Source organism: Leptopilina boulardi, unplaced genomic scaffold, assembly GCF_019393585.1.
Source record: "Leptopilina boulardi isolate dan_hultmark-lab unplaced genomic scaffold, ZJU_Lbou_2.1 LbouV2_216, whole genome shotgun sequence".
Taxonomy (NCBI): Eukaryota; Metazoa; Arthropoda; class Insecta; order Hymenoptera; family Figitidae; genus Leptopilina; species Leptopilina boulardi.
In genome coordinates, this window is record NW_026137770.1 from 4473932 (window position 1) to 4492083 (window position 18152).

An 18152-nucleotide genomic window follows, 5' to 3' on the forward strand; every position below is an offset into this window, starting at 1 on the left:
AGAAAGTGTATTTTAAACCAAAAAATATATAATTAAAGAAATACAAGGTTCCCACTGTGAAGAAACCAGTATTTTACGGAAAAGAAGTTTCTTTTTCCTACTCGGTTAAAAATAGAGAGAATAGAGAAAAATAGAGAACTAGTGGAGACCCTTTTTTTTGTCCATACCATAAATCATTAAACACTGTGACTATTTGTGATGTTAAATGACATTTCTTTTTATAAAATAGTTTTGAAGATTTCTGACTTACTTTTCATGAATTCTGAATACAAATATTTAAAAAAAATTTAAAAATCAATATTTTTTAAGGGGACATTGCAGTTCAAAATGAGGAAAAAGAAGGCTTTTTTAGGATTTCTTTCTAAAAAAACTGTGACATTTATTTAGAAATTTTTGTTTACATGTTATAAATAACTTATTGAAGAATATGAAAAAAAAAATTTCACTTCTAGTCCAAGATGGCTTTTATGTATGTCTCTATTTGTTGTAGAAATCTCGGAATCAATCCCCCCATGAAAAATGAACATTTTTTGAAAATGTTGTACATCGCCACCATCTTGGACTACAAGTGAAAATTTTTTTTTATTCTTCAATAAGTTATTTATAACATGTAAACAAAAATTTCTGAATAAATGTCATCCCGGACAGCACCGAAACATTCCTGAACCTTGACTGAACCTCGCTTGACGAGGTTCGGGAACTTGAGTCGCGAGGTCAAAACGAGGTTGAGTTGATGTTTAAATGTCCGCGCATAATAGAGGTCAGTCACAGAGGTCGGCTGAATATTGGATTTGAATTTCTGTGAAATATTAAAATTAAAGATTCTTGGCATATTGTGAGGGGATATTTAAGGAAATTAAAAATTCAAGATTTGTTAAATGTAATTGTTAAATATTCAGGAAATTTAGAAGGAGCATAAATACCGAAAAATAAAAAGAAAGCAAATGAATTTAAAAACCTAATGGGAAAAATTAATAATTAAATTAAAATAAAAAAATAGTCATCAAAGTATTAGTGAAACCATTTCTTCCAAAAAAGAATTTGTCTCAAATCCAATAAATAGGAGAGACATCGGGCAGAAAAAAAAACTTCGACAAGAAAAAAATTTTCGATCACTGCTTATATACTAATCTAATGGCACCTCAACTGCGAGAAATAGTTATGATGTTCGCCTTCCCTGTGGCGTTGAGCGAACTAAAGTCCAGAGCTGAGCCACCAGCGCAGCGCGGGAACATTTGAAAAATTTGATTTTATTAGATATGCATTGACAAAAAGAATAAAAGCATTAATTACAGGTTATGGCTGGCCAATTATGACTATATATCAATCAAGCTGCAAGAAGTTGTCATCTAATCATATAAAGTTCACGCATTCAATAATAAATTTCATTAAATGGCGGGCTTTTTGAAATGAACAAAATTCATTTAAAAAAACTAAAATTCTTGAATTCTGTCAATTTTTTTTACCTTTTTTTGGAAAAAAGTAGCATTTAGTAGCCTTTTGCCCAAATTAGTATCAAAAAGTAGCCCTGACCAAAAAAAGTGACAAAAAAGTGGAAAAGTGTGTCACTTCAAAGCCTGAATACCTTATCGCCTCCTGTTGGGGTGTTATCGGGGCCAAAATGACTGTAACTAACAGCTTCGCCATTTCATTGGACACCCTCTTCTTGCACTCTAGGCATCGTCTATCTTGTGGGAAAAAGAAGGTGTCACAAGGAATTATATGTCGTAATAGCCGTTTTTCCATCCCCGTAGTACCTTGAAGTCAAAGTAGCGGTAAGCATATCTTTTTCTCTGTAAGAGCATGATCGGAGTCTTAGCAGAGTGTAAACAGTACCAAAAGGATCCGGGCCCGTGAAGATTAATCTGCATCCGGATCACTGGGTTAGACTCTTGATGGCAGTGGTTTATAGCTCACATCGCTTGGGTTAGAGGCTGATGGTGGAGGACGATTCTTTGGGTGCTTTAGCACCATCGGAGTCGCTCCACACTGTAGGTCCCAACGTTCGCTCAACGAGTTAGTTGCGGTCTCAACTGAGGAAGCGGCCGGATTGGAAAGGTCTAGGCCCAAACCGAGGGTCTGCAAGGTCCTTACCGGCCTTGTAGGAATCGGTAGATGACCAGAAGATCAGATTCATCGACGTTGGTCGAGCGTATTTTGGCCCCGCGACCATGGGGTACGTGTGGATATACCTGTATATGGAGATCTCGTACGTAAAACTACTAGGCTATGTAGGAGCATGATAAACTGTGTAGTTAGATAGGGCAAGGTCTTGTTGAGATTAAAACAACAGGGGGTTTGCACCGGGGGCGGCACTGCAATTTTTATTAAAAATACTTCCATCTTTGAAATAATAGATCTGTCAGGTCCATGGATGGATATTCTACAGATTGTTGGCGTTAGAGTTAGCACGGTCCTTGGACGGCTATACATCATTTGGATGTATATCTCTCATAATGCCAAAGTCACCCTCAATCTTTTGACAAAATTAGCCAATAGAATTCCCACTGATGGTGGAATCATTTTGATGGGTGATTTCAATGCTCACCTTCCTGACTATCTTCATTTTCGTTCCAATAGGATGGGCAACATGCTAATCCAGCTTCAAGAAATTCTCGTTAACAATATCATCAACGACGGCGCTCCTACTTTTGTATGTGCACAAGGATCAACGGGTAGTGTGTTGGACCTTCAGTTTGTATCTTCCTCATTTTCGTTCCTATGCACATCGCAGACGATCGATGAACGAGTTGGCAGTGATCTTAGTCCGGTCATTATGGCTGTTCCGATCAAATTGCAAATTCCTCCAGAAAATATATGTTCACTACAGCCATTGTAGAGTCATTGCTTTCAACCGGAGCTTATATTCCAAACAACTCTGGTGCATCCTCACCGATTAAACCTTCTTGGTGGTCTGAGGAATGTAGCCAGGCCCTTCTGGACAAAAAAGGCAAGGAAGGCTTACTTACTGAATCCTAATAATGAAAATCTAGACCTGTATCTACAGGTAGAGGGTAATTCAGAAAGAATCCTTTGTGAACGAAAAAGGAAATCATTTAGAACGCTTTGCAATTACATTTCACCTAGTTTGGGTTCAAAGAGAATTTGGAACTTGATCAGGGCCTTCTCAGGAAAATTTTCTAGATCAAATATAAACTCGGATGATCCGGAGTCGGATGAACTGAAATCATTGCAGGCAGATTACCCCTGCTCTGTCTTGAACTGATCAGGGAGTTTTTCAACTTTTGATTTAAACAATCAGAGTTTCCTAGTTCGTAAAGATCCACCCTGGTTCGTTTTATACCCAAGCCTGGTGGCATTTCTCTTACCTCGGCCCTTGGAAAACTGATGGAACGAATGGTTCACACTTGTCTAGAACAAGTTGCGGAACAACATGGTTTGATTCCTTATCACCAGTTTGGATTCCGCAAGGAACGTTCCGCTATCGATTGCGCCTCGTTTTTGTCAGCAGATATTCTTAATAATTTCTCTCTTGGAGAAAAAACTGTAGTTGTGACACTAGATATTAAGGGAGCATTTAAAGCGCTTCTTCCATCTGAAGTTTTAAATCAGCGCAGCGAGGCGGGGGTACCCGCCAGAATTTACAATTTCGTCTTCTTCATGATATAACAAAAAGAATGTTATCCTTTAGCGGTGATTCATCCGCTCTGAGAATTTGTGGAGTAGGGGTCCCTCAGAGAGGAGTACTTTCGCCGCTGCTCTTCAATTTTGCATTTAGGAACATCAGGTCGGAAATTCCCGATAGGGTTGGAATTCTCCAATTCATTGATGACATTTTGCTATATACCTCGGAGGAGGACTTGAATGAATCGCAGTCACTGATTGAAAAGGGTATCGATAGGCTCATCCCTTGGTTGTCGGATTTTGGTTTCAGTGTTGCGACGGAAAAAAGTCACCTCTGTATTTTTTCTCGAAACTCGAACGACTTTTCGCAAGAAAGTCTCAGAGTTCGAAATAACCAAATAATAAATTCAAAAACCATTAAATATCTGGGTGTCCTAATGGACCAAAAGCTTGACTGGGGCCAGCATATAGCTGATGTTCTTGTGAGGGCTAACAAGTCCTTAAATATTATTCAGACACTTGCTAAAGTGTCTTATGGAGCTCATCCAGAGTTAATGTTGTCGGTTTATCGGGTCCTTACAAGAGCACTTCTGGAGTGAGCGGCCATCCTCTTTGCAAGTTCTGTTCGGTCCAGACTGGTTGGTTTGAACAGAGTCCAATACGGAGCCTTGAGGATTGCTTTGGAATGTATGCGGACAACCCCTATTCCGATTATTCTTTAGGAAGCTGGGGAGCCTACTTTTGAACTCAAACGATCCCTGTTGTTCAATAGAAATTCGATATGAATTGCCAGTTGGTCGGACAACCCCTTGCTACATAAATTGGAGGACATTTCGGGAGGGATGGTTCTGAAAAGGTAGACTCCAAGGTATTTGTTGGATTTTCCTCTCTTTAAATGTTTGAATCCCATTTCTGATCAGGTTTATCAACTTAGGGGGCCGCAAAAAACGGCTTACTTCGATAGGGAATGGTCGGAACTGTCATATGATGTAGAGAATTTATTGGATGGGGAGTTCGGTTTTGCGATCAGGGTATCTGATCGTCCTCTGGAAGCTTTTAACTTGGGTATAGTGGATAAATTTAGTCACCATACTCTAATCTATACAGATGGGTCATTCCCTAAGCGAAGCGGCCGTGCTGCCACTAGCTTCTTTGTGCCGACGACTCAATTTAGACAGGGCGTTAAACTCCAGGGTTGTTTCTCATCAATAATGGTAGAGCTGAATGGAATTTATTCAGTTTTGAGATGGATCACTCATCCCCTGATTTTAACGGACTCCTTTAGATCTCTCCAGATTGTAAGTAAAGGGACAGATTGGGTTCCTCTGAGTCTAGGGTTGTGGTACATGTGATTGCTTCAATGATGATTCAATTATTGCATTATGACCAGAATGTTAAAATTATCTGGATCCCGTCCCATTCTAAGATTTTGGGTAATGAGAAAGCGGACGGGCTGTCCAAAACGGCATGTTTTTGTGGGGGAGTACTTCTCCAGAATGGGCTGGAACATCCCTCCTGCATGCAGATGCGGACATGAGATAAACTTAGTCCTGCATTATCTAAATGATTGACCAATGTTCGCAGGAAAAAGGGAGGGTTTCATGAAATTTTTCTATAATAAATTCAGATCTGAAACAGTTGACCCTCTACAATGAAATCTTCTAATTTTTAGCCCTACAATGGAATCAGACACTGAGATTGGCAACTTCTTAACGCATGATGATATTATAATATAAAAAAGCCTTTTTTTCTTATTTTATTTTTTTTCTTATACTTTTCGGGAAACTATGCAAAGGATTGTTTGTTTTTTAATCCTTTTTGTACTCGGTTCGGAACCCTATTAAGATCTGTTTTTTTTAAAAACGTGTATGTTTGATTAACACAGCGTTGTCAAGGAAAATCCATGGATTTTTAAGAAAAATCCCTAAAAATGACTATGTACCCCCCCCCTAGCAGCCACATCTTTTGACATAGAGAGCTCAAATTTGATACACTTATGTATTTTAAGTGAAAATTACAGGAAACATATAGCGAACTTGATTGGGATTGATTTATATGCGTTGTCAAGGAAAAATCAAAAATTTCGAAAAAAAAGCGTTTAATCTCCCTAGCGCACACAATATTCAACCCAGACAGTTCATATTTAGTATACAAATGTATTTTAACGTGAAAAATGTAGGGAAAAAAACCGGTCACGATTGGAGTTGACGATTAACTTTTTATCAAATTTTTCAAAAAAAATGACAATTTTAGGGAAAAAATGTATTTTTTCACCAAAAACGAAGAAAATTTTATAAATAAAGGAATTCAAATTGATATATTTTGACGTATTTTTACGTGTAGATTACAAAAAAAAATATAGCGAGGACGATTAAAGTTGATGGTCCTGGTGCTGTCAGGAAAGAACTGATAATAATAGAAAAAATCATGAATTTTCTTCCAAAAACGAAGAAAATTTTATCTAAAGGGCTTTTACAAATGCACAGGACTCTAGGGAGGAAGAATGGTATCGAGCAAGTACCGGGGTAAAGACTTCATAAATAGTTCCTACAGTTTTCACGTAGAATTCATGTAGAAATGTTTCAAAGTTTAAATTAAATTTAACTTGAACCAGTTCTGGTAAAAAAATGTACAATTTCGGCACCAGAATTTTGAACCAGTTCTTGTATCATAACTTGTACAAAATCTAGCACAAGATCTTGTAAAAAAATTATATTTGTACAAGAAAATTTACATGTTTTCGTTTATATTCTGTAACATAGTTACAGTCTTTCCCTTATAAGATACTATAGTTTCCCTTATTCTGTTCATCTTACGTCAGTAAAGTCTTTTGCGTCTTGGCTTGGTTCATCGCATTTTATTCAAATGTAATTGCTTTGCGTTCGCAGAGAGTGAAAGACGTGTCGCCTAAAATAAAACCGTCGTTTTAAAGTGTGAGTGGAAAATTAGTTTAAAAACCACTTTGCTAACTTTTATGTGCTGTGCACCAGTGAACTTATTATTTAAATAAAGGATTAGCTGACACCAATGTGAGTTGATGATACAATCATTTAATATTAATTGAATTCAATAATAGAATATAATTATAAATTACTTCTTTCCTGACATTCAATCCTTTTCCTTAATTAATTTATTGGTAAACGGGCCACCAATACTATAATTCTTGTGTAGGTTCATATACATGTTCATTTATGTCCTCGTCTAGAAAAAAATGAAAGGCTGTGCAGTAGTTTTCTTAAGCCTTCACAGCTGCGTAATAATTTTTAGCATGAATAAATTAAGTCCAAGGTCCAAGTTAGTTATTTAAAAAGAATTTGATAATTTAATTTGCAGTTTTAAGTGGTTATTTTTTCTGAATCATATTATTTAATTTAATTCTAAGTTACTCGAGTCAAGGCAAGAAAACGGATCGAAACTACGAATCCGAAATCAAGACCATAATTTTCGAAACCGAGAATTTTAATATTTAACGAGACCAATACGATACTATGTGAAATCTCATCTCATCTCGTGGGCAAAACTAATACTCAGTTTTAATTTTTTTGAAACGTGTAATGTAAATAATAAATCCATTTACATGGAAAACATATACATTGAAAAGAAGTACTCATCTTTAATTTTTATTATGATTAGGGCGTAAATGCGAGGTGGATGATTTTACCCCAAATTCTAAAAAGTCGACATTCTAAATGGTCGATATATTAAATGATCGAAATTTAAAATGCTTCAAGCTGTAGATGGTCGATACTCTAAATGTTTGAAATTTTGAACGGTAGGAATTCCAAATGGTCGAACTTTTATTTGATCGAAACTCCAAATAGTCGACATTTTAAATAGTAGACACTTTTTTAGTGAAAGAGTACTCTTTCACCGCAAAAAGAAATACGCGTTTTCAAGAATTTTTTTGAAGAAAGGAAATTTGTTCAATAAAATTAAAGTGCATAACGTTATTATGCAATTAAACTACAAAAAAAATATTTAGAATACAATTGGCGATTCAAACAGCTACACTAGCGCCACAGTTGAACTAATTTAGGCGTGACTCGCTCTGTAGCACTCCATGTGTTTTAAATTATTTTTTTTTATTTAACGCTTAAAAATAATTTTACAAACGCAATAAAAATATCAGAATAATTAAATAATTTGAAATAAACTGTCAAAACAGAGACTGCTTTAGAGCGAGTCACGCCTAAATTAGTTCAACTGTGGCGCTAGTGTAGCTGTTTGAATCGCCAATTTTTCAATGCCATTTTGTGAAAAAAGCATATTATTAAAAATGGCTACGTATTTCTTCAGATTTTGGGTTACAGAAACTAATGCTTTTTGGTTTTTTATTTTAGCTCAAAACCGTATTTTAATTTTATTAAAAAAATTTCCTTTCTTCATAAAAAAATTCTTGAGAAAGCGTATTTTTTCATGCGGTCAAAGTGGTGTAACCCCTTAAGGTGACTCACCATCTTTATTTTGAACCCTTTAAATTTTAATGATCGCATGGGTTTTCGAAAATTTTATAATAAAAAATACAAATTATAAACTGGTAAAAAATTATAAGATTTTTTTACCACTTTATTGTGTGTTTTTAGGACATAAATTATGCAATAAAAAAATATAATACTATCCCAGATAGCACCAAAGTTTGCTTCTTATTCACTTTTTGTAAAGTTCGGTGCTATCTAGGATATGAGATCATTGAAATTTAAAACGGTAAAAATAAAGGTGGTGACTCCTATTAAATAAAATTACTTTAGGGTAGTTTGACTATTAATATGTTTACAACACGAAACAAGAAACTTATTAAGTACTCTATTGAAAATTCCTACCTGGGATCCTATATGGGAATCCGCATATTGGGACACAATATGGAGTATGATTTCATGTGGAAATTTACGATTTCGTTTCCACACAGAAATGTATGTGGATATCTACATTATTTCCGACAATTTTTCTGGAATATTATTTTTGTCAATTACTTACGTCAATTTCCTTCATAATTACCCACATCAAATCTTACAAAAAATATCATATGAAATTGTAAAGATTTCCTTATATAAAATCGTACATGAAAGTATTAATAAAGGAAACCATGTATAAGATTTCATAATTCTTACATATGATTTTACATGGACTAGAACATATTGGAAATAATATGGGAATTCATGTAGATTCTGAAATATGAACCTAACATTTCACATGAATTTATGTAAAGGAAACAATAAGGTTATTCAAGTTGGGTGTGGGAAAGCCAAGATGGATGATGGCTGGTGCACAAACATGAATGCTGATAGGCTGAATAGGCCGGATGTTTGTGCACCAGCCATCATCCATCTTGGCTTTCCCACACCCAACTTGAATAACCTTATACCTATAGGATTTCATGTGGGATCTTATGTAGGAAATTACATGGGTTTCAATAAAGATATAGATCATCATAGTTTCACATTTACAGCGCCAGTTAATGAAAATTTTCCCTCCCAAAGTTAAGATCAGTCTTCCAACAAACCTAACCAACCAACCTAAACTGAGTCTTGAATACTATAAGAGCTGAGACTCTAACTCTGAAAATGTATTGCAAAGCATAATTTCTTTTTTATTTTTATATGAATTACAGCCAACTGAAAATTCCCACATGAAATCCTATATTGTTTCCTTTACATAAATTCATGTGAAATGTTAATTCATATTTCAGAATCTTCATGAAGTCCCACATGATTTCTGTTCATGTCGAGGTAAAATCATATGTAAGAATCCACATGAGATTCCTTGATGATAATAATTTCAGCATGCTGGAAACCATGTAAAATCACACAGAAGTTCTTTGCAGGATCCTTTGCAATAGTGCGTAGTAACCCACACAGAAACATGCGAGGGAACTCAAAAAGGTATTCGACATAGGATCCTATGTGTGATCATTAGCAGGAATTTTCAATAGAGTCTTTTTTTAAAAGTAGGGTATGTTAACATCTAAATCGGAAGAAAATTCTTGTACATAAAAGATCAGACCTAAGAGTTCGTAAAAGAACATTAACAATATTTTATACGTAAACTGGGTTATGAATAGCACAAGATCAACAAGTAAAACGACAAATTCTAATTCCTTGTACTAATCATGACGAAGTTCATATATAAAATATTGACAATGGTCTTATAGAAGCTTTTTCGTATATGATATTTTTTTAAGATCATGAACAAAGATTTTCAACCAAAAAACTTTATGTTTGTGGATAACATTTCATAATTGAATTAGCATATAGTTAGGGATTTACATACAGTCATGAATTTTTTAATAAACATTTAATTAAATATAAAGTTATTCGATATAAAAGAAATTCTTTAAGTAATAATTCCTATTCAATATTTATGAAAAATACAAATTCCTGTCCATAGTAGGATAATACACGTGAGATATTTTGAACAACGAATACTTAATGTTTCGTAAAAAAAACAGTGACAACGCTTTTTGTTTAAAAAAACAAGAAACAACCAATTTTACTTTAAAAATACTTAAAAGAATAATGGAAATAAAACAAAAGATATTTTAAAATTATGTTGCATATAAATTAATAAGAATAATTTTATCAAGTTCATAATTGTATGTAAATCATTAAATAAAACTGAATTGTAATTCGACCACTTACCTTGTTATTTACAAGTCTGAATAAGGCATTTAGTTCTAATCTTGCTCTATCGCAGAGAAGGAGAATATTTTCCCTGTGTTCGTGAGTTGTATAAGCACTATCGGTAAAATCCTGAGTTCTTTCTACAACTGTTTCAAGGGAACTTATTAATGTGTCTCTATAATTTGGTCCCAAAAGTGACTTTCTACATTTTTCAATAAATTTTTCAAAATGATTTAAAGCAGAAAAAACAGTACTACTATCCCAGTCTTCTTGTTGTGGACTCTGAAAATAATTTATATAGTTTTTAAATAATTTATATTGTTTTTAAATAATATATATTATTTTTGTTTCGTTAATGAATGATTTGCTACATTTTCATGATATATATGTGAATCTTTTTCAATTATTCAAAAGTTTTTAGAGTTTAAAAAAAATTGCTGGATTAATTCCTTCCAGAGAATAATAAAAGAAGGTACGTTTCAAAATGAGAGTGAGGGTACAGTCCCACGTCGGTGCGAATAAAGAATGCAAAACAGAAAACCATAAGTGCAGAAGAGATAGAAAAATATAGCTATCTTTTTCACTCTCATGATTTTTTTCTTTGCATTCTGTATTCGCGCCATCATGGAACTGAACCCTGATGTATGGTACACGGATAGCTCTAAAATATAATGCGGTACAGGTTCAGATATATTCCAAAAATTTGAATGCATTAAAGTTAAAGTTAATGACTTTATAGAAATCTATGTAGGTTTCTATGCAGGAACACTTCTATAGGACAAACATATGTTATTCTATAGGGTTATTATATAGAATCCTATAGGAATTCTATGAGATAACATAGTTATCCCATAGAAGGGTTCCTATAAAGAATCCTAAAAGTATTCACGTGGCATCCTTACAAAATTCCTTGTAGGGACCTATATAAGATTTTCCAATAGGGAGAGTTCATCCAGTGAACTAAATATCTTGGACAGAGAGTGGTTCAAGACATTAATATTGACCCGAAACCGAAGGTAGACTTTATGTCGAGCACGGTTAATGTAGGGTATCTGGTTAGATCGACATTTATTGAGCTAATACAGGACAATAGATAACTTTCTAAATCACAGATAAAAGCGATGAGTTCTGTTCAAAAGCAATTCATATTAAATGTGAATATTATGTATAATAGGTACCTCAGGATTTGAATATGACTCATTGCATTCAATAACTCCATCTTTGACAACATAATGTATTAAGTCCATTGCTCTTCTCATTTGACAAAAAACTGTATCTCTATTTTCTTTTGCAGATGGACAATCTGGATGCCTTAAACATGCTTTACTCGAAGTAAGCAGCATCATTGTACTTCTTTCTAAAACCTGTCGTGCAGCTGCCATTTGTGCTCTTCGTCTCTCATCTTTAAGATCATTCTGCAATTATTTTTTTTAAATTCATTAGATATAAATATATAATTACAAACAAAAAATTAATATTTTTTTACAACAATAATAATCTAAAACAACATAAATTAATGTTAACTGCGGTACTGTTTTTGAATTAGATTACATTTATAAGATAATATAGTATGAATAAGTATCTTTTAGAAATTAATTTTGAATTAAAATCGTTCAAAAGGGTCAACTTATGTTACAATTAAATTTCGTACCTGTCGATCACCAGTTAAATGAGCGAGTTCCACCATTTCTGCACCAAATTGGCTAAAAGCTTTAACGAACTCTGTAAAATTTGAAACACTTTCTAGTCGACCTAGACTGCGTGCAACTTTATCTTTTGCCAGCAAAAGTTGTTTAACTACAACAATATCGGCCAGTAGAAGAACTCTTGTTACTGATACAAGAAGACATCTGGCTGCACGAACTACTGCCCCTCTGTCGTCAACATTATCCTCCATAGCACATTCACATAACTTTTCAATTGCAGAGCCTAAAATTATTAATCGCAAAATAGATTCAAGAATGATTTAATAGGAAATTTTGAATTAAGCAGAGGAGCAAAGGAAGTCAATGGAGTTCAGGTTTTAATTCATTCTGTGTAATAAAGCTTTGGTTTTAATGATCACACTTATCTAATTATTAATTGATATGAGTAATATATTTTTTAATTGCCTATTATAATTATTGAAAATATTTTACCTGCGACTCTAGCTTCTTTACAAGCTTCGTACATGCCTTGATTAATTTCTGGATTATCATCTGCAATTGTTTCTCCCACCGTGACAAATCGATCTACTGCTAAATTAACAGCTTGTCCAACCCTTGCAACTGCCCTCAAGTTTTGGTCAGAACACAATGAATATTCTCCTTGCGACATTAACGCAGAAATCTAGAAAATGTTATATATAGCGTTATATTATTGCGACCAACGCACAATAGCTTCGCAATAACTATTTACGAACTAGATGCATATGAGACAGAAAAGAACACAAATCTATCTCTGTTCTTTTCTAACTCATGCTTCATGTTTGCAAAGGTATTTTGCTTAGGTCAATTCTGTGGTTGAAAGGCATAACAGCACAACTGCATTTGTCACGATTTTGAGAAAAATGAGTTTTAATATTCATTTAGCTCTGTCAAAACAGAAAATCAACGGATGTGTTTGGTATTCAGCATTTAGTCTCATTATTTAATATATTTTTAAAATACGTTTATCACATTTTATAAAACGCATGAATTCATATGAAATTTAATATATTCTTAGTCAAATTGAAAGTTTTTTTGCAGTTATGTGTTTATGCTGTTAAAGTTTAAATATGTAACCAACTTCACTCTATTTTTCATGTCATAATAAATTGTCAAAATGGATTTAATAGCGACGTACGAATCTGAGTCTGAAACAAATATATCTGAAGGAGATGATTATAATCAAGGCAAAAGAATACAATTATTATTTATGTTTATTGTATCTATGAAAAAAATCAAACGAATATTTTTTAAAAATAGGTTATAAAATTGGTTAGGTTTTATGTTTACATTTCCGTAATTTCTCAAATTTAATATTTTTTGTGAAGATATCGAGAAGAATGAAGATACCTGTGATTCAAAAGAATTAATGAAAAGAGAAAATCGAAAAATTAGTCAAACTAATAAAAAATTTATTTTTTCTGAAATTTCTTATTATAAGATAAAAATAAGTAATAAATAAATAAATAATATTTTTATTTTAAAATATTACTTTAATTTTGTAGATTACGTCAATTGTTTTTTTATTCTGAATGCAGTTATGCGCTTATGCCTATCGCCTATTGCCAAAAGTGCAGTTATGCGAATAGGTTTTTATCATCATTTTCTACTTAAATAGTTACATAAATGATTTTTCAACTATGAATCTTTGGAAAGCATTACTAAATGTACTAGAACTGGTGTTATCTCAAATTTGATAAAAATGTCAGTTATGCTGTTATGCCTTTCAACCACAGAATTATACCATCCAAATTATGTACACTAAAAACTCGGAAAGTTTGAAGTAATTTGCAATAAAGGTGTTTCATCACAATGGGAAGTTAAATATTCGATTGAGAATCTACTTATTTATTCTTTTTACATATGAGCCAGAAAAGGAACTTTTCTTACATACAATCAAAAATTAGAGTTTCAAAGAAAATAAAAACCATCCTAGACAAAAATGTAATTTTACAAATTTTAAAATCGGTAAAAGAATGTACATGGGCATATCTATAGAACCTTTAAACTTTTAGGTATTATAGAAAACTTAATTTTCTTTTAAGGCACATTCTTGAAATTAATTTTATTATCTTCTATAGGTAGGTATTGATCAAATAATAGAAAAAACCTTGCATACCTCTTTTTTACACATTGTTAAGCTGTATTAGGTAACATAATAGTGTCAAATATACGTAAAATTATTGAATGAAGTTCGCAAAATGTAAAGTCCATATTTTAAAATTCAGAATGGTGGATCAAATATAGAGGACAAAATTTTTAAAAAAATTTGATTTTCATAAAATTTGGTATTTGTGGGTTTTTGATGTCACTGACTTTTAGCAAAATTTGTAGCATTAGTTAAATTTTAGACTACAACTAACTAGGAATTAACTAACAATTTTTTTAAATATTTCGTTCACCATATTGTTTTCGTTTCAAAAATTTTTGAAACTGACTTCAAAGTCGTAATCAGTGACCTTAAAAACTCCCGCAGATATAAGAAGTTTCAAGCAAAATGATTCAATTTTTTTATTAATATATCCCGACATATTGGACTTGTCATTTGAAATTTTTTTAAATTAACTTCAGATTCGTAATCAATATGGCATAATAATCAATATGGTGGTTAATTTTTTTAAAAAAATTGTTATTTTTTTATAAAACTTGGTGTCTATTGGTCTCTTGGGTCGCTGATTACGAATCTAAAGTCAGATTTAGAAAATTTATTAAATGACGGAACCAATATGACAAATCAATTAAGAAAAATATATTGATTTTCTTGATATTTTTTATCTACAGAATTTTGAATAAACCTAATTTTACAAATTTGCAATGGCAGCATGAAATGCCCCTTTCGACTACACGTTCATCGTTGTTTGTCTTAAAATGAAATATCATCGTTACAATCCCTAAAGTATTCACGGAAATATTACCTTGCGAGGGGTTGACTTCCAAGCCTCGAACCCTCGATCATATAGTGTAAAAAGAATATGTGTATTTGTGTGTATAGTACTCAACCGTACTGGGAGACTGCGCCTAGACGCGCTCGACCAAGTGAGGCTATAAAGATTTATTAGGAAGTGTCATTTATAATGAATATATGATATATATATATTTTTTTTTTCATTCAGAAACGCCAGTTTCTAGACTGATTAAAATACTCTTATTCTTCAATAAATATATCCTTATTCAAATGTATATGCAAGATATGATAATTCTTATCAAATTGTCAGTGCGAGATAATTTCTATTCAAAGTTGTATGCAAAACAATACCTATTGAAATTAAAGTACAATATAAGACTAATTCAATATTCAGTTCAAGATAATTCCTTTTCAAAGTCATATGCAATCTAATTCCTTTCTAATATATATACTATATGCTTATACATATAAATAAAATCAGATTTTTATCTTTACATATTTTTATAACTGAAAAATTCGTGCTCTCTAAATCTGAATTAGTAAAAAAGTTTACTAATTTGAATTAGTGACTCACTTTTTGCTTCTCAATTAGTAAAATTTTACTAATTATAAGTAACTTTTACTAACAATTAGTAAAATTTAACTAATTCTAAAGCAAAAAGTGAGTCACTAATTTAAATTAGTAAACATTTTTACTAATTCAGATTTAGAGAGTGATAAATTATTTATTTCTATAGTTCTGAAGACGCAAAAAATGCAATGAAATAAAATTCTATAATGTCGTTCTGTAAAAGATTTTCTTCTCTTATCACTGCGAAAGATCTAAATTATAATTAATTTCCTGAACTGAAAACATTTACAATAAGGCTGAGATTGTTACAAACATTAGAAAGATGGAAAATATGTTGTGATAATTTACATTCAATTCCTCGATATCACTTTTTGTGAAAATTGATTAATTGTAAATAATTTTATGTCCGACATATTGGATACGCCATTTAGAATTTTTGAAATCTGACTTTTAGATTCGTAATCAACGACCCCAAAAACAATATCCAACATAATTATTATTTTAAATCAAATAACAAGTAATATGCAAAAAGAAACGAAAAATCAAATAATTTTAAAATAAAAATATAAATCGAAACCGGTATTAATTTTTATTAGGAATAGCAAAAATATAAAAATTATTTGTAAAACTGTCAAGATGTATTTTTTTCTTATTGATTTAAAAAGAGAAACGTGTATTTCATGAAAAACTGCCAACCATTAAAAAAATATTGGCACTCGTCACACATTTTGTCTCAATAATTTTTCACAGAAGGATCGTAAAAGATTTTCAAATAGGTCAATTGATGTGTTTTTAAAGTATCTATATACAATTCAATTGTGTCATATTAGAATTTACATAAAACGTACTTTATAAGTAAAACTACTAAAAATTCTTTTATTTTTTATTTTGTAATAAAAAATTAATATTTTTTCAATATTAGATCGTAAAAAACAATTTAAAAAACATTGTCAACAAACGTTTCATTACAAAATTCAAAAAGATGATTTTAATAATAATAAAATGGTCTCGATAAAAATACATCTATAATTTTCACTAATATGTCTTCTTCTATATGAGGAAGAAATTATTATTAATAGTTTAGTATTTAATTTTTAAATGATTTTATATAAGGATGATTTTGCGGTTGTTAAGCCACGTTTTTAAACCAAGGTTAGTTTAAATTATCGAGTCGAATAAGTAAATAAAAAATTTACAAAACTAAAAAGTTATAAAACAGCTATAAAATGTCAAATAAAGGTAATAAAAATAAAAATAATAATAATAATAATAATAATAATAATAATAATAATAATAATAATAATAATAATAGCTTTGAATATATTTGAATTATTTTTATTAAATTATTTGAAACACAACCTTAAAGTCCTTTACTTTGTACGACAAATATTATAAAAATCAATTATTTTAAAATAATTTTAGTAATCTTCAAATGAAAATGTACAATGCGCAATATTAACTCTAATTTTTTTGCACCCATTCAACTTTAAATGTCTAGAAATAAAATCCAATTTAATTAAAAGTAGAAATTGAATTTCAAAAATTTTTCAAAAAACAATCCGCCATATTGGCACCACCATTTTGAATCTCAGGAACCTTATTATTAGTTTTTAGGTCAAACCGATATTTAAAAAAAGAACATTGTCTGCCGTTTTAAATCAAACATATCTTAAGATTTTGAAAACTAATGTAAAATTTATGATTAAATATACCAAAAACTTTTACATATATACCAAGTGACAGGTAATTTTATTCAAATATTTTTATTTTATATTATTTTTGACATGGAAAAACTCTAGCACTCAAGTTATTAAATTAATAAATATAATTTAACACACTACATCTCAAAAAATTTTTAAGATGATGACCTACCTCTTGCCCAACTGACATACTTTCTTCATACATCTTTAGAGATTATATCCTTCTTCTGTAAGGTTTATATTTGGCAGTATCTACTGTACATCATCATTATTTTCTGTTTTACGATGAGTTGTAACATATTATAAAAATAAAATAAGAAAAAATTTGTAACTTATTTTCTCTACTAATGTTATTGATTTATGATTTAAAAGTGTCAATGATATAACAAAACTAGAAATGCAGATTATTCTATACTATTCGTCAAATATTACTCGTAAAAAATGTTTGTATTATGATTTTTCATTGTATTGCTTTACTTTATTATAATTATTATTATACTTTTTTTAATGTAAGTGTGTATCGAAAATTTTGCAAACACGTGTTTCTATCGTACACTCCTCTTTTAATAAGTAATCGTATTTTTTAAAATAAATTTAAGCAGTACAGTAATATTTAGAAACTGATATTGGTTTAAGAGTACAGGTGGCGGATAAGTCGCGTCATAAGCTGTAAATTTCTTTTAATTATAATAAACGGATATTCATAATATAAGTCACTTGCTAAAAAGCAATAAACACAGAAAATTTAGATTTATTAACTACTCAAATTAGAGTGATCCTAGTTTGTTAAATGCCTACAAGAAACTGGACTGAACGTGGGAGTTAAACGGGTGAATTCGGTGAGGCTGCTATGTGCGTGTATATCGCAGTAGGTGATATACGCAACGCGCACCCTCAGCAAGCAATCAATATTTCTAGAGCATACATAGATTTGACATCAGTATTAAGATTTGCAAAGAAAATACTCTCACCCATCGTAAAGAAATGTTACCCTAAAAATATTAATTTGCATGTAGGGCCATAAAATTTTTCTTTCATGTTTATAATATCGTACTAAACGTAAATGATATTGATGCAACATTATTTTTG

The 18152-nt window shown here is 31.4% G+C and overlaps 1 protein-coding gene across 1 annotated transcript in view; it reads right to left on the bottom strand.

Annotated features, from left to right (window-relative positions):
• The window catches only part of LOC127279399 (alpha-catulin), a 48727-nt gene extending 30873 nt beyond the window's left edge, over nucleotides 1–17854 (bottom strand). Inside the window, exons 1-5 of the mRNA XM_051301729.1 lie at nucleotides 17236–17854; nucleotides 12341–12530; nucleotides 11854–12131; nucleotides 11381–11617; nucleotides 10221–10484 (exon numbers count right to left, since the gene is read on the bottom strand). Of these exons, the coding sequence (XP_051157686.1) occupies nucleotides 10221–10484; nucleotides 11381–11617; nucleotides 11854–12131; nucleotides 12341–12530; nucleotides 17236–17268 (1002 nt within the window). The 5' untranslated portion in view covers nucleotides 17269–17854. The remainder of the gene's footprint in view (nucleotides 1–10220; nucleotides 10485–11380; nucleotides 11618–11853; nucleotides 12132–12340; nucleotides 12531–17235) is intronic.
• Between the last annotated feature and the right edge of the window lie 298 nt (nucleotides 17855–18152).